The sequence below is a fragment of the Podarcis liolepis genome (assembly GCF_965112155.1).
Source record: "Podarcis liolepis genome assembly, chromosome: 13".
NCBI classification, from domain to species: domain Eukaryota; kingdom Metazoa; phylum Chordata; class Lepidosauria; order Squamata; family Lacertidae; genus Podarcis; species Podarcis liolepis.
The window spans coordinates 49,190,744-49,208,516 of record NC_139573.1 but is presented as its reverse complement, the minus strand read 5'-3'; the positions used below and the strand labels follow the sequence as shown (position 1 = coordinate 49,208,516).

The 17,773-nt window shown below is 45.7% G+C and overlaps 1 protein-coding gene across 1 annotated transcript in view; it reads left to right on the top strand.

Annotated features, from left to right (window-relative positions):
* The window catches only part of PLCD3 (phospholipase C delta 3), a 90,299-nt gene that overhangs the window by 37,047 nt on the left and 35,479 nt on the right, over positions 1-17,773 (top strand). Inside the window, exons 2-5 of the mRNA XM_083470525.1 lie at positions 1,224-1,385; positions 10,059-10,287; positions 12,320-12,449; positions 16,029-16,254. Of these exons, the coding sequence (XP_083326651.1) occupies positions 1,224-1,385; positions 10,059-10,287; positions 12,320-12,449; positions 16,029-16,254 (747 nt within the window). The remainder of the gene's footprint in view (positions 1-1,223; positions 1,386-10,058; positions 10,288-12,319; positions 12,450-16,028; positions 16,255-17,773) is intronic.

Here is a 17,773-nt window from a genome sequence, read left to right as displayed (position 1 = left end):
TGCTTCTTCTAGGGTGGTTTCCCCAGAAGAAAAGGCTAAGGAGTTAATGCAACATAAATCCAGAGTGGAGTCCCTAAGACGGTTGGATGGCGCCTTCTATGCCTCCTTCCGGCAATTCCTGCAGCCCAGCTGCTGCCAAGTGTGTTGTTCTGCCCTCCTCTGAACCGCAGTAAGGCAGAGAGCGGGGACGCGGGTGGCGCTGTGGGTTAAACCACAGAGCCTAGGGCTTGCCGATCAGAAGGTCGGCGGTTCGAATCCCCACGACGGGGTGAGCTCCCGTTGCTCGGTCCCTGCTCCTGCCAACCTAGCAGTTCGAAAGCACGTCAAAGTGGAAGTAGATAAATAGGTACCACTCCAGCGGGAAGGTAAACGGCGTTTCCATGCGCTGCTGTAGTTCGCCAGAAGCTGCTTAGTCATGCAGTCCACATGACCCGGAACTTTACGCCAGCTCCCTCAGCCAATAAAGCGAGATGAGCACTGCAACCCCAGAGTCGGCCACGACTGGACCTAATGGTCAGGGGTCCCTTTACCTTTAAGGCAAAGAGTGGTGTCTTGTAATTTGGGCAGCCCAAGATTTCCATACACAATCTCCATACGCACTGTCCAGGCTTGCACCCAGGGAGTTCACTTCACTGTTGCTAATGCAGCAATTTGATTTCACCCTCAGAGGCGCACTCCATTGTCGCTTGAGACAGCCGGATGCCAACAACAGAATCTGCTACTGTTCTACTGTAAACCATGTCATTTCCTCTGGCCTCGCAGGCCTGAAAGTGATTCAGAAGTTGTGAAAGTCTAGGCTTGATTCTTGTGCGCTAAGGACTAGGATGCCACACATTTCGTCACTGACTAGATTTATGCTGTTTCCAAAGAGAATTTCGAAATTCTAATGGTTTTTCAAAATGCAGGCTATTTTATTTTTTTAAGTGCAGGGTTGGGAGTTTGCAACACTTTTTATTTATTTTTAATCCTCTTAATCCAGAGAGTGTTGGCTGGCTGAGGTTGAAAGGAAAAGGCACTTTGCACGTGTTTAGAGGCACTCTTTTTTCATGTGAACGTTTTACATTATGTTTCAGGGGTAGCATTGAGAACAGAGTTCCAGGGCTGAATTCTGGCTCAGATCAAGCACTGGCGAATGGAAGTGTGTTCTTAAGATCAGAAATGTATGTTTGGTTCATTGTGGGTTTTATAGCTGCTACCATTCGCTTTCTCTTTTCTCTGGGCAGGCCTGACAGACGATGAAGATATCAAGGTGATGCTGAAAGGGTCCCCCTTTTGGAAAGTCAAGGCCAAACCGGCACAGAAGCAAAGAATATATCGGCTGCAGGAAGATGGGATGACCATCTGGTTTGAGACCCGTTTCAAGAAGGCTTACTCCAAACATGTCTGTAAGTATCTGTGCGAGTCTGTTTGTGTATGTACTCTTCAAATCCAGACTAGCCGGGCAAATCCGGAATAATTTTAGGAGGTCTAGAAGTGGTAAACCTTCTAGTTGAAATACTTAGAAATATTGCTGTTTTCTCAAGTACAGTGGTGCCTCGCAAGACGAAAAGAATCCGTTCTGTGATTCTCTTCGTCTAGCGGTTTTTTTCGTCTTGCGAAGCAAGCCCATTGAAGGATTAGCGGATTAGCGCTATTAGCGGCTTTTAGAGGCTTTTAGCGGCTTATCTGCTGATCGGATCAGCTGATAAGCGGCTTAGCGCTATTAGCGGCTATTAGCGGCTTATCTGCTGATCGGATCAGCTGATAAGCGGCTTAGCGCTATTAGCGGCTTTTAGCTGCTTTTAGCGGCTTATCTGCTGATCGGATCAGCTGATAAGCGGCTTAGTGGCTTAGAAAAAGGGGGGGAAGGGGAAAAAACCCAGCAGGAACTCGCAAGACATTGTCGTCTTGCGAAGCAAGCCCATCGGAGATTCGTTTTGCGAAGCACCTCCAAAACGGAAAACTCTTTCGTCTAGCGAGTTTTCCGTCTTGCGAGGCATTCGTCTTGTGGGGCACCACTGTACTTTGAACTCGGGACGTTTCCAGACTGTCCCTATTTTCAGGTGGGAACACGTGCCAGCAAATTCAGATTGAGAGGTCTTCGGCAACAAACAGATCAGACATTTTTGCAATAAGGAAAGTGCTGGGATAACTAATCTCCTCGCAAACAAAGCGTAATGAATATGCTCATTTAATAAGTCAACATTGTCTTATCTCCCTGCAAACAAATCGGGATGAATGCTCAATAAGCAGATCTTCAGCTCTCTTCCCTGTCTCAGGCAATTCAGGGGCGTTAAAAGCCAAAAGTACAGAATCACAGTGAGGTTTGCGGTGAGGAGAAATGATTGTGACTCAGGAACCCTGGCAGGGGAGAGGACTACACTAGAAGAAGGAGATAATTGCATATGTTTGTAGCTCCCAAAGACTTTTCTTCTGGTGCTTATTACAGATCAGGAAACTTAAGGCGTATTTATCTTCAGCTAACATTGTGGAGTTTCCTTCCCCTCTGAGATTGCCACCATTATGGAACTATCGTCTTCAAACTAGTGCCCAGTGGTGTTTCCTATTCCCATCCCCTCAATTAGTATATATTTAAGATATATACTGTACATATTTTTTCTCAGTTTTTCAGAAGGGAGAGGCTGGAAACTGGTGTGGTGTTATATTGATATACAAAGGATATGCTGTGTGCATTGGTGGAAGCAGGCAGCTAAGTAAGTGTGCTTTGCATTTGCCGATTTCATTCGCGGACTGAGTGGCACAGGCCCGCAACATCTGACCCAGTAGATTTTGACCTATGAAACCTTAAACAGCTCAGGACCACAAAACCTCAAGGACCGCCTCTTTCCATATGAACCCACCTGGACCCTGAGATCATCTTCTGAGGCCCTTCTTTGTGCACTTCCTCCACAAGAGGGTGGCAACACGAAAACGGGCCTTTTCGGTGGTGGCTCCCTATTTCTGGAATGTCTCCCCAGGAAGGTTCAGCTGGTGCCTTCATTATACAGCTTTAGGCAAAAATGTTCCTTCCCCCCCCCATTGACACCCAGTGCCCTTTTAAAATGTTTTGGGGGAAAGGGGGTATTATTGGGTTGTTCTTGTTTTTTTTAATTATATATTTTGTGATTTTATGTTGTGAATCGCCCTGAGTCTTGTGGGTGTAGGGCAGTATACCAATAATAATACAGTGGTACCTCGGGTTACAAACACTTAAGGTTATAGACTCCACTAACCCGGAAGTAGTACCTCGGGTTAAGAACTTTACCTCAGGATGAGAACAGAAATCGCGCCGTGGCAGCAGCGGGAGGCCCCATTAGCTAAAGTGGTACCTCAGGTTAAGAACAGTTTCAGGTTAAGAACGAGGCTCCAGAACGAATTAAGTTCTTAACCTGAGGTACCACTGTACTGATGCACTGGGCCCGGGGGGCGGGGGCGTGTAGTGGTTAACGGTACCCGACTGGGACCCAGAAGACCCGGGTTCAAATCCCCAGAGGTACCACTGTAATAATAATTAATGATAACGACAACAACAACAACAACCTGCTGCAACAACAACAATTTACTATTTTTACCCCACCCAACTGGCTGGGTTTCCCCAGCCCCTCTGGGTGGCTCCCAACAGAATATTAATATTAATATTAATATTAATATTAATATTAATATTAATATTAATATTAATATTAATATTAATATTAATAACAATAAAAGTGATAAAACATCAAACATTTAAAATTTCCCTAAACAGGGCTTCAGGTGTCATCTAAAAGTCAGATAGTTGTTTATTTCCTTGACATCTGATGTCAAGCGAAAGCACAATCTGTGTACAAATGCATACAACGCGCAGTGGAGAGGTGCATTTTCAGCATGAATGGATTATAACTTTCTTCCTTGAATCCGCTTTAGATTGGCAACTAAAAATTGGGACAGGGATGACTTAGGGATGATGTCGTGTGTACAGCACATTGTCACACAGTGAGTACATTTCCTAAGGGTCCTGTAAGCCTGTCTTGCACTGCAGGAGATGGAAAAACTATGCATTCAGCTGAGGTTGCAACCATGTTTGAACAGCCACTGCTACGGAGCAACAAAGAAAGCTGTATTTACAGTGCGTCAGGCCGGTGATCCATTTAGCTGAGTACACATGACTAGTAACAGCTCTCCATGGTTTCGAAAAAGGGGACATTTCCAGTCCCACCCAGAGACGCCAGGGACAATATTGATTAAATTTATTACCCACTCTTTCACCAGGTGGGTTATATCAATTTAAATTTCAAAGATAAGAACAATTTGCAGTCACAGGAATAGGGTGGCTCCCCAGCACACTGTACAAATAAGGATGACAAGGAAGAGAATGGGGGTAAGTTTTAATTAATGCATTCTCTAAGGAAGTTATGAGGGACGCGGGTGGCGCTGTGGGTTAAACCACAGAGCCTAGGACTTGCCGTTCAGAAGGTCGGCGGTTCGAATCCCCGTGACGGGGTGAGCTCCCATTGCTCGGTCCCTGCTCCTGCCAACCTAGCAGTTCGAAAGCACGTCAAAGTGCAAGTAGATAAATAGGCACCGCTCCGGCGGGAAGGTACATGGCATTTCCATGTGCTGCTCTGGTTCACCAGAAGGGGCTTAGTCATGCTGGCCACATGACCCGGAAGCTGTACGCCGGCTCCCTCAGCCAATAAAGCAAGATGAGCGCCGCAACCCCAGAGTCGGCCACGACTGGACCTAATGGTCAGGGGTCCCTTTACCCTTTACCTAAGGAAGTTATACCTATCCCTCCGTTCAACGGTGTGGAAAGCAACAAGAATGGATGTTTGAAAGAAGAGAATTAAGCAGTGGGTGTACAAAACAAACAAACAAATCTATGTACGTAGAACGAGTGGCCAGCAGTGTGCACATAGGTTGCAAGAGGGAGGAATAGTAACATAAAGAAAAGGTATTTTGAAAAACTTATGTGGACATAGCAAAGATGACAGCAAAGTCGAGTTCAAGGGATGAAATGGACCTGAAGGAATAAACTCCCTATTTGGGCATCTTGAAATATTGCACGTTAAATGGAATCATGGGCAGGATTAGGTTTTGAGCAGCGGATGGACAACAAAATATAATAGCAATGAAAATACTGTGGAATAGATAAAATTATAACGCAGCAAAGAAGAATGGGAATAACAACACTATGGAACATTATGGAAGTCAACTTTTAAATTATGGATTAAATCTGATTTTTGTTAAGAGAAATTGGAACGCAATAAAAATTAATTGGCTGGGGGGAAAGGAATAGGGTGGGTCCTGAAAACACACAACATGAGGCGTGTTTTCAGCATTTGCTGAAGGCCTCGTAGTGAAGATGTCAGATGTGAGGAGGGAATTCCACAATTTAGGGGCTGCCATAGAGACTGCCCTCTTATAGGCCACCACCCCACAACCTTGAAGGAAGTAGAACTACCAAGAGGGTCTTCTCTGCTGATCTGAACACCCAAGAAGGTCTATAGGGTGGCGCTGTGGCCTAGACCACTGAGCCTCTTGGGCTTGCTGATCAGAAGGTTGGCGGTTTGAATCCCTGCGACGGGGTGAGCTCCTGTTGCTCTGTCCCAGCTCCTGCCAACCTAGCAGTTCGAAAGCTCACCAGTGCAAGTAGATAAATAGATACCGATGCGGCGGGAAGGTAAACGGCGTTTCCATGCACTTTGGCACTCCTCATGGTGTCCTGTTGTGCCAGAAGTGGTTTAGTCTTGCTGGCCACATGACCCGTAAAGCTGTCTGTGGGCAAACGCCGGCTCCCTCGGCCTGAAAGTGAGATGAGCGCCGCAACCCCATAGTCGCCTTTGACTGGACTTAAGCATCCAGGAGTCCTTAACCGTTACCTTTTATAGGGTTTCAACCTGGGACTCTGCGCACAAGGCGGATGCTCTGTCGCTGATCTACAGCCCTGCTTTGATTCCCCTGTTATCTTTTCTCTGCAAGTGGGAACAGCTTGCTAGACTTTTTGTCTCGCCTGGGATTAAAACGATTAAAAACGAAATTGGCATCAGATCATCTTGTGCAAGTGTTTTATGCTGTGCCCCTCTCTGCCTGTCCATCACCAGGGCTTCGGATTTCTGTTCAGTTTATAAGTCGGATATGAATCCTATATGGAACTCTGAAAGGATGGGGCTTGAGAGACGCAGCATTTTGTGCCACTTTTGCCAGAGATTAGTTATTGGCATCAGTGAAGGGGAGGTTGCAGAGGTTCAAAAGGTGAATTCCTTAAGCCGCGTGGTAGCATCCAGGCCGACAGGAACTGGAGGGCTGGTATTTTTTTCCCCACCTCAACTCCCAAATGGTTTTGTAATGTGCAACAACCACGGCCCTTACGTTCCGCCATAGGATGTGGGTTTTAAAAATAAATGAATGAATGAATACAGTGGTACCTCAGGTTACATACGCTTCAGGTTACATATGCTTCAGGTTACATACGCTTCAGGTTACAGACTCTGCTAACCCAGAAATAGTGCTTCAAGTTAAGAACTTTGCTTCAGGATGAGAACAGAAATCGTGCTCTGGCGGCGTGGCGGCAGCAGGAGGCCCCATTAGCTAAAGTGGTGCTTCAGGTTAAGAACAGTTTCAGGTTAAGAATGGACCTCCGGAACGAATTAAGTTCTTAACCTGAGGTACCACTGTAATTGGATTTTTTCTTTTTCTTGGAATTTTAACTTAGATTGCATAGAGCAACATGGCTGCACTGAGGGGAGCACACTACCTTGTGTCCGGGTGGAGCGAGGTGAAAACAAAACACAGGGAAATGTTCTGTTACTGGATGTCAGGGTGGGGAAGAGAGAGAGAGAGAGAGAGAGAGAAAGATAACAAGACTCAGAGAAAGAATGGAAGAGAATAACAGGAAACAGCACAATGTTTGCAACAGCTAAACAGCATTTTCAAAGAAAGGGTATCAGTTTCAGGGATGACATAGAGGCTGGTTATGTTCTATGTGCTCAACAATTAAATACAGAAGGATCTGATGTGGGGAGAAGGGCCTGACTGCTATACAAATAGCAGGTGCAAGAGTCCCAATCTCTGTCACAGTGGAGAGGAAAGGATCACAGCCGCTCTCCCTTGCCAAGATCCCGATCCGGAGCAAGCGCCCCATCCCACACAGCACCTGCCATTTACTTTTTAAGAGCCATTCGCCCGATTTCTGTTTCACGGATGGCGTTTCTCGCTTGGTCCTCAGATTTCTGAGTGGTTTGAAATGCAACTGATGCAAGCACCTATTGGATAGTGCCGGTGACGTCACTGATGACAAGAGATGCAGTCCTGCTCCCACATATTTGAACAGTGGTACCTCAGGTTACATACGCTTCAGGTTACAAACTCCGCTAACCCAGAAATAGTGCTTCAGGTTAAGAACTTTGCTTCAGGATGAGAACAGAAATCGTGCTCCGGTGGCGCGGCAGCAGCAGGAGGCCCCATTGGCTAAAGTGGTGCTTCAGGTTAAGAACAGTTTCAGGTTAAGTACAGACCTCTGGAACGAATTAAATACTTAACCTGAGGTACCACTGTACTGGGTTTGGAGGGTCTTTTCGTTGCTAATTTTGAAAATGTACTTTAACGTCGTTTTTGGCCCCAGAGCTGCGCTCGCCCTTGGCCAACCCTTCAGGGCTGTGTGTGTGTGTCTCTGGAAAGAACAGCATTAAAAATAACTGTGACCAAGCCCTAAGCTCAGCATGAGTATGGCAGAGGCAAGGTTTGAACCTAGTGCCTCGCCCGAAGCAGGAAATACTTGCTCCTTGAACCCGACTTCAACTTTCAGTTACTTACGGCTCATTAACACTTAAGTCAGGGTGTGGTGCAAGGGAAGGTGTGGGTCGGTTTGTTTTCCTTGGTTGTCCACCCCACACAACCCCCAGAGACAATAGAGTAGGGAACAGAATGGAATTTGAAAGCTTGTTTTGGGATGGGTTGGTGCAAGAAGAATTTGCGGACAAACGAGTACTGTAAAATGTCGTTTAGCAACTTGCTTTGAGGGTTTCCGCGTATGATTTTGTAAGTGTGTGCAGGCACGTGCAGTGGGAGCCCTCCCCACTCTTGCCGTGTCACTTGGTTAGAGGGCAGAGGGACGAGCGATATTGGTCCAGTGAAATAGTCTTTTTGCAAATTTGTTGCTTTTAAAATAAGTGAGATGTATCCCAGTACAGTCCTACCTTGGAAGTCGAACAGTTTATAGTCCCTGAACTTTTTTTTTTAATAAAATTTTTATTGGTTTTTCACAGTTTTTATAAACACAAACAATACACAAAACAAACAAACAAACACACAAACAAACATGTATAATTTCATATCCCTTTTTCTTAAACCTTACTTCGCCGACTTCCCCATACCTCCCCTTTCTACATCCCAATTTCCAAAATTTATTTCAGCAAATCCTAACACTTGGTTTTATCAAATTTTCCCTTATTCTTTTCTTTTACTTAATCTGTTACAGCTGTAGTCTCCTTTCCCCCCCCTAAAACCACGACATTTTAGCATTCATTAATTTTGCAATGTTTCTTGAGATAAACTTTAAATTTCTTCCAATCTTCTTCCGCCGTCTCTTTCCCCTGATCACGGATTCTGCCAGTCATTTCAGCCAGTCCCATATAGTCTATTATAGTCCCTGAACTTTTGGCTCCTGAATGTTGCAAACCCTGGAGTGAGTGTTCCGGTTTGCGAACTATTTTCGGAAGCCGAACATCCAACGGGGCTTCTGATTGGCTGCGGCAGATTCCTGCAGCCAATCGGAAGCCGCGCTTTGATTTCCGAACGTTTTGGAAGCCGAACGGGCTTCCGGAACGGATTCTGTATGGGACATACATATGGGATCCCCGTATGGGACAGCTGCATATTTCTTCATTGCAGGGGGCTGGACTAGATGTCCCTTCCAACACTACAATTTTGTGATCTATGAAAAGGCAATTTGGAATTTAAAAAAAAAATTGTGGATTGCCAAGAGCATTAAAGAGCAGGTTTTAGCTTGGTTGAGTCCTAATAAAGCCCTGGCCCTTTGGATGAAACATGGGTAATTAATAATCATAATATAATTTTGACTGAGAGTGTTTCAGACTACCTGTTTTATTGAGCATTTGCCTGAATTGTGTGCCAGGAGGCTAGATGATGTTGTGTCAAAGCAAGTGCTGTCCTGTCCTTTACAGTGCATTTTCCTTATTGCAAAAAGGCTAATCTTTCGAACAGGGTTAATTTGATTTAAATCAAATTGATTTAAATCACAATTTAAATCACTAGTTGGTAAGGCTTGATTTTAATCTTAATATTTACAACCAGATGAAGGTTTCGTTTTTGGAATAGTAAATTTTCAGAGTAGTTTTTACAGTTACAGTATATCAGAAATTACTGATTTGGTTGTACTGTTAGAAATACATAGACATAATTGTGAAATTATTTTGAGGTTTAGTAAGTTAACTGTTTATACTTCGCTTTTCTGCTGTACTTTATTCGAAGGAGAAAAATAATCATTTCCTTAATAACTAAACAATTTATTTAACTAAAACAATAGCATTATAGCATATGTATCCATGTTTGTTAACTGAAGTGGTTAAACAATTAAAAAACAAAACTCAGACTTGAGTTTTGGCGAACATGAAAAACTTAAAACAAATCCTTATTTCCTGATTAAAAGCCTTTGGCCTACAATGTAGCTTAAACAGAAAACTATCTTTAGAAAGATTTTTCATCCAAAAGCATTTTGCTTTAAAAATGTAATTTAAATTTTAAAAATCCGATTTTGTTGATTTTTTTTTTTTAAAAAATTGATTTTTTATCCACCCTGCTTTTGAAGAAGCAGTTTCTTGCACAGTGCCTCCTAATCACCTCTAATTTGCCAGTATGTGATCAAATCCTACCCCCAAACAGTGGCAATGTGGCCCTGAGCTGCAGCACTTTTAAAGTGATGTTGCTAAGACTGGAGTTTGGAGATCGGAGCTGGATTGTTAACTTTAAACCAACAGCCTTGCTGCGTGCACCGAAGTGATCAAGCCTGAAGCATGCACTCTGGGATCTTGTTCTGTCCCTGATTTCTGTACGCAGTCCTGTATCCCTGTCTTGTCTTCCAGTCTCCATCCTACACATCGAAAGCGTGCGAGAAGGTTATCAGTCGGAGGGGCTTCGGAAATTCGGCGGCTCTTTCCCTGAGCAGCAATGCTTCACCATTGTCTTCAGGGGCAAGAGGAAAAACCTGGACCTAGCTGCCCGGAGTGTGGACGATGCTCAGCGATGGGTGCGAGGGCTCACAAAACTGATGGCCAGAGGCGAAGCCATGAGCCAGCGAGAGAAGCTCGAACAATATCCTTTCTGTTCAAGCCGCTTGAGCGCAGCGATTGTGTCAGTCCTTAGGCGCCAGGAAACATAAATAACTTAAAGATTTGCTGCTGTTTCATTGACACCTTATTTTGGCCGCCTGAGGCGGTTGCCTCAGTCTGCCACAAAGAAGGACCGGCCTACAGCTTTTGGTACAGGAAAGAGCTTTAGCAACAAAGCCCAGACAACAAGGCTTTAAATGGTTTGTGGAACCACATTTGGAGAAGGTTCCTAGAAGGTGAGATCAGAGCTTGTTTAAATCTGTGAGCTGGTAGTGTATTGGAGGTACAGTGGTACCTTGATTCTCGAACATACCGTATTTTTCGCTCCATTAGGCACTCCGGACCATAGGGCACACCTAGTTTTTAGGGGGGGGGATCAAGAAAAAAAATCTTATCCCCCCCCCCCCGCCGCCTTTAATTTTTGGAGGGGAAAAAGTGCATCCTATAGAGCGAAAAATACGATAATCCGTTCCAGAAGACTTTTCAACTTCCGAAACGTTGGAAAACCGAGGCGCAAAGGGCTGGCTGCAAATGCATTTGCGAAAATCAAAAAACACGAAGCCGTTTGACTTCCAAGGCACATTCGAAAACGGAAGCATTTACTTCCGGGTTTTTGGTGTTCGGGTTCCGACAACAGAGTCGTTTGAGAACCGAGGTACCACTGTATACTAATGGAGAAAAATTCAGATCTCTCTCTCTGAACTTGAAATTCCACTACTTTTAACTTCCTTGGTGAAAATAAGAACATGAAAGTTTACAGTAGTTGTTTTCAGTTCTTTTTTGTCTGAGGAATCCCTGTCATACTTTGCGTTAGCCTGTAGAACCCTAATCCCCTCTCCTTGCTCCCCTCAAGCAAAGTTTTCAAAAATCCCCTAACTAAAGCCCTATTCAACATGCCCTTCTTGTTGCACATTCATGATGATTTGTGCTCAAGGTGCTATTGGGGCAGTCACACACATCCCACTTTTGATACTGTTTGAGGCTGCACAGGGTTTGGGGCAGTAACACTGCGTCATTCCCAGTCGGTGAACACCCCGTAACTTCCTGCTGAGGTCCCGTAACTGGTTTATTTTTGTCCCACTTTTTAGTGGCGCTTTAGCACTTCTGGACAATCTTGTGGTCGCGTTAGGGAAGCATCACAGAGCAAACTAAAGCAGAATAAATCCACCCATTAATTCATTATTATTGTGCCCAGGACATGGTTGCAGAATACAGCCACAATAAAACACCCGTCTGGGAGGGCCCCTAAATTTATTTAACTATTGCAAAATGCAAAGTTAAACTCCTACGTTAATTGTTAATTATAACTTGGACTATATATATAAAATGTGGGAGGTTGTGAAATTTCATGGAACCCCTGTGACATGCAAACAGAAGCCAAAACATTCATGGTGGGAAAACACTGACCGAGGTAGTAATTTTAGTATTTACCTCAAATCCAATTAAGTCCCTAAATGTATGTGCTAGGATATTGTTCTCCTTTATGAATGACCAGAACAGTCGTACCTTGGATCTTGAACACCTTGCGAGTTGAACATTTTGGATCCTGAATGCCACAAACCCAGAAGTGATTGTTCTAGTTTGTGAATGTTCTTTGGAACCTGAACGTCCAGTGGGGCTTCCGTGGCTTCCGATTGGCTGCAGGAGCTTCCTGCAGCCAATCAGAAGCCCTGCCTTGGTTTCCAAACGTTTTGGAAGTCAAACGGACTTCCGGAACGGATTCCGTTTGACTTCTGAGGTACCACTGGAGTTCTGAATAATAGTCTGGACATTCTAATTGAAGCATTTCCAAAACATTACCAAAGCTAATGCCTCCTTGCAAGACCTTAGCTCTGAGTTGTCTAACAGCTTAGCTCCAAGGAAATTTGTTTTTGTCTAAGGCTGAAGGGTTTCTGATTCTGCAATAATTCAAAATTCCCCTCATAATAATTCTTCCTGGGTGTAGACGTGTTACCTTAGTTCCCGGGGATGGTACCTCCCAGTCCCTTTTGTTCTTTCCTTACATTAGGTTCCACTTGGATCCATGACATCTTGCACCAGGCTGACAAGAACAAAGACAATAAGATGAGCTTCAAAGAAATCAAAAACATGCTGCGGATGATAAACATAGACATGAACGACATCTACGCCTACAGGCTCTTCAAGGTACTTCCTGGCCTTGTACGCTAGACGCCATCTTGCCTCCAACTTCAGCTTGGCTCTAGCTGCACATCTCCTTGGTTAGATGAAGGGTGCTCTGTCTCTAAGGTAAAGATACACGGGTGGCGCTGTGGTCTAAACCACTGAGCCTATTGTGCTTGCTGATCGGAAGTTCGGCGGTTCGAATCCCTGCGACGGGGTGAGCTCCCATTGCTCTGTCCCAGCTCCTGCCAACCTAGCAGTTCGAAAGCACACCAGTGCAAGTAGATAAATAGATACTGCTCCGGTGGGAAGGTAAACAGTGTCTCCATGCGCTCTGCTTTCTGTCACGATGTCCCGTTGCACCAGAAGCGGTTTAGTCCTGCTGGCCACATAACCCGGAAAGCTGTATGTGGACAAACGCCGGCTCCCTTGGCCAGAAAGCGAGATGAGCGCCGCAACCTGATAGTCGCCTTTGACTGGACTTAACTATCCAGTGGTCCTTTATCTTTTTTTTTTTTTTTGCTCTGTCTCTCTTGCAAACACACTCTGTGCTTTCCCAACTCCCCCGCTGCCAGTTTTGCCTTTATGAGATGTCAACGCTTTTAGAATAATGGTAGACGAGAGCCCTGCAGCCAAAGTTTTGGCAGATTCTTTCTAGCCAATATTTGAACTTCTGCCTTTCCTCCCGGAACAGTCTCTCGGGTTTCCTCTGGCCTTCTTTGCGACGAGGAAAATAATTTCTAGCTGCTGTGGAAAGGCAGGGGCGGCTTAGTCTGAGGAAGGACCACATTCCTCAGCGTGAGGCAGAAAGGACGGGGAGAGACTTAAAAATTATTATACAGTGAAAGCAGGGGATTATCCAGATGAGAACATTGGCAGGATTGTTGTAATAACCTGCAGTTTTATAAGAGTATATATTTAAAGCAGATGAACAAATTTGGACATGCAGAAAATATTAAAAATAATTTTAAGGAACCGCAGAAAGAGAGGGGATGGAAGTCGAGTTTTGAAATGTTAAAATGATTGTAAAATTATTGAATTGTATAAAATTGAAAATCATAAATAAAATAATTGAACAATAATAGAGTAGAAGTTGGAGAGAGAGAGAGAGAAAGAAAGAAAGAAAGAAAGAAAGAAAGAAAGAAAGAAAAAACGAGCAAGCAGGGGAGATGGCAACTGCCACTTTGGGTTGAATTATCTGCTGTGTGAGTCGTGCCCTCATCCCTTCTCAGGCGGCTTGCCAATCAGAAGGTCAGCGGTTCGAATCCCGTGACAGGATGAGCTCCTATTGCTCAGTCCCTGCTCCTGCCAACCTAGTAGTTCGAAAGCAGGTCAGAGTGCAAGTAGATAAATAGGTACCGCTCCAGCGGGAAGGCAAATGGCATTTCCGTGCACTGCTCTGATTCGCCAGAAGCGGCTTAGTCATGCTGGCCACATGACCTGGAAGCTGTACGCCGGCTCCCTCAACCAGTAAAGCGAGATGAGTGCTGCAACCCCAGAGTCAGCCACAAGTGGACCTAAGGGTCAGGGGTCCCTTTACCTTTACCTTTACTTCTTCCCCAGGCTGTTTCTCTCTGCCAGCTGTCTCTTTCTGGGAGCAGAGTAGGCTCAACTAGTCAGAGCCAGAGGCACCAGAATAGACGCTGGTCCTCAACTTGGAGCCAGCCCTCAGCTGTTCCTGACCTGAACCTTAGCAAGTAGGGGGAGGGGCTCCGTGAGCCATACAGGTCCCAAACCTTGTCAGGTCTCGGGGGGCAGAACCAGCACCTAGACTTGGGCCTGGAATCTACCTGGAAGACGGCATAGCTGCTTCCCTATTGGTTGCATGCGTTCCTACCGCCTCACTTTAGTTGGAAGCGGCATTTGTCAACCAGGACAGTCCCGCACAGAATGCACTGCAGCAGTCACTTGTAGAGCCGTGATGGGCAAGGAGGATATCAGATCAGACAATGGCTCTCTCCTTTTGCGCATGTGCTCTCTGGCCTGCCTTATCTCACTTCCTGGGTTGTTAACCCAGGACTTCAGTACTACCGTTTGTTCTAAGCACCCTTGACAATGGTTTTGCTTGGACTACTGCAATGCGCTCTACGTGGGGCTACCTTTGAAGGTGACCCGGAAACTGCAGTTAATCCAGAATGCGGCAGCTAGACTGGTGACTGGGAGCGGCCGCCGGGACCACATAACACCAGTCCTGAGAGAATTGCATTGGCTCTCAGTACGTTTCCGAGCACAATTCAAAGTGTTGGTGCTGACCTTTAAAGCCCTAAACGGCCTCAGTCCTGTATACCTGAAGGAGCGTCTCCACCCCAATTGTTCAGCACTGAGATCCAGCGCCGAGGGCCTTCTGGCGGTTCCCTCATTGCGAGAAGTGAGGTTACAGGGAACCAGGCAGAGGGCCATCTCGGTAGTGGCGCCCACCCTGTGGAACACCCTCCCTTCAAATGTGAAGGAAATAAGCAGCTATCCTATCTTTAAAAGACATCTGAAGGCAGCCCCTGTTCAGGGAAGTTTTTAATATTTAACGCTGTACTGTTTTTAACACTTGATTGGGAGCCGCCCAGAGTGACTGGGGAAACTCAGCCAGATTGGGGGGGGTATAAATAATAAATAAATATATAAATAAATAAAAATAATAATTTTGCAGCCTTATCTTCTCCCAGAGCCCTAGAGCGGGGGCTGCCTCTTCCCTCTGCATTTTTATAGTCCTTTCCCCCATATTGTTGCCTATAATAATCTGGCTTCTGGTAACAGGCACCTTAACGCCGGATCCTAATGCCTGTTATACAGTCGTACCTTGGTTCTCAAACGTAATCCGTTCCGGAAGTCGGTTCCGAAAACATTTGAAAACCAAGGTGCGGCTTCCGATTGGCTGCAGGAGCTTCCTGCACTCAACCGGAAGCTGTGTTGGACATTCGGCTTCCAAAAAACGTCAGCAAAATGGAACACTCACTTCTGGGTTTGTGGCGTTTGGGCACCAAAACGTTTGAGAACTAAGGTGTTCAAAGACCAAGGTGTGACTATATTCCACCTAAGTACTTTTCGTAGCTGTTCCTTTCAGTGCCTAGAAACACCAAAATAAATTACAGTGGTACCTCAGGTTACATACGCTTCAGGTTATGTATGCTTCTGGTTACAGATTCTGCTAACCCAGAAATAGTACCTCGGGTTAGGAACTTTGCTTCAGGATGAGAACAGAAATCGTGCTCCGGTGGCGCGGCAGCAGCAGGAGGCCCCATTAGCTAAAGTGGTGCTTCAGGTTAAGAACAGTTTCAGGTTAAGAACAGACCTCCGGAACAAATTAAGTACTTAACCCGAGGTACCACTGTAAGTACACCAAATCCAGATTCACACATTTTGTACTCTTTGCAGAATTTCCATTAATAACCATATGTCAGGAGTGCTCTGATGGTGTTTCCTGCTTGGCAGGGGGTTGGACTCAATGGCCCTTGTGGTCTCTTCCAATTCTATGATTCTTCCACCCCTCCTTTAAAAAAAAACAAACAACACACAGCCCTGTCTCCACCCGAGCTTATCAGTTGCTATTTCCTCTCATCCATCCACCCATGGCAACTTACTTAACTGCTCCTTCGCCCTTTCACTTAGGAGTGTGACAGATCAAACAACGATCGCTTGGAGGAATATGAGATTGAGGAGTTCTGCACGCGGCTGATGGCGCGTCCTGAGCTGGAGGAGATCTTTCGCCGTTACTCGGGCGAGGACCGCGTGCTGTCGTCCGAGGAACTGCAGGAATTTCTCCGCGACCAGGGTGAGGAAGCCAGCTTGCAGCGGGCTCATGAAATCATCCAGACTTTTGAGCTGAACGAGAAAGGTATGAACCCAATGCGCACACCTCAAGGTTATGGCGGAACACTTTCTAGCATGGTCATAATTGTCATGAATTCAGTGCCCTTGTTGTGTTGAGGCATTGCAAGCACATCCAGAAAGAACAAGCAGGTTAAGGAGCTGAAATCCAAAAAAATATCTCTTAGGCCTGATGTCTCACCTAAGAGAAGACTTTTGTGGGTTGCATGAACATTGTTATTTTTGTGGAGAAATAAGAGCAATCTGGTTTTATCTCTGATTTTCTCTCCCCTGCCCCTCACCCTCCCATTCTCAGTCGCATTAAGGTAAAGGGACCCCTGACCATTAGGTCCAGTTGTGGCCGACTCTGGGGTTGCGGCGCTCATCTCTCTTTATTGGCCGAGGGAGCCGGCGTACAGCTTCCGGGTCATGTGGCCAGCATGACTAAGCCGCTTCTGGTGAACCAGAGCAGCGCACGGAATCGCCGTTTACCTTTCCACCGGAGTGGTACCTATTTATCTATTTGCACATTGACTTGCTTTCGAACTGCTAGGTTGGCAGGAGTAGGGACTGAGCAGCGGGAGCTCACCCCGTCGCGGGAATTTGAACCGCCGACCTTCTGATTGGCAAGCCCTGGGGCTCTGTTGTTTAACCCACAGTGCTACCCACGTCCCTTTCAGTCGCATTGCTTCTCTGCAAAAACACAGCCCTTCCTCTCTACCCCCTTTGCAAAACCACACCCTAGGTCAGTGGTTTTCAAAGGGTGTGTCTCGCCACGCTGGTGTGGCAGGAGAGGATGGCAAGAGTGGGAAGATTCAAGGACAATCAAAGAAACATCTAAACATTTCAGTATATACAACCAGGAACAATAGCCATGCCTCTTTTCTTCTATAGTTCTCCATGATATCTTGTTGTGAACAGGGATTTTCAGCTCTGACAAATATGAAAGATCAGAAAAGATGGAAGGCTTCTTTGTGTTGATGAGGAGATGAGTTTGTTTGTCGCTGCCTTCGTATCTGCTTCCAGTTTGCCGCTGCCTTCGTGTCTGCTTCCAGATCCTCCACAAGCATCTCACCTCACCTTTAAACCCTCTATGGCCTTGTCCTCTCCTTATTTCTCATTTCCTTACCTGGAGCCTTCGCTTCATAGAATTGTAGAGTTGGAAGGGACCCTGTGGGTCATCTAGTCCAACCCCCTGCAACGCAGGAATCATTTTGCCCTATGTAGGGCTGAAACCCACGACCCTGAGATTAAGAGTCTCGTACTTAACAACTGAGCTATCCTAGCTTGTCCAGCTTCATCTCCTATCGCTGTCTCAAAGACTCCTGCTTCCTTAAACAATGGTAATATTTCCTCGATCGGGAACGCTGGTGACGCTGTGGTCTAAACCACTGAACTTCTTGGGCTTGCCAATCAGAAGGTCGGTGGTTCGGATTCCTGTGATGGGGTGAGTCCCATTGCTCTGTCCCAGCTCCCGCCAACCTAGCTGTTCAAAAGCACACCAGTGCAAGTAGATAAATAGGTACCGTTTCAGCAGGAAGGTAAAC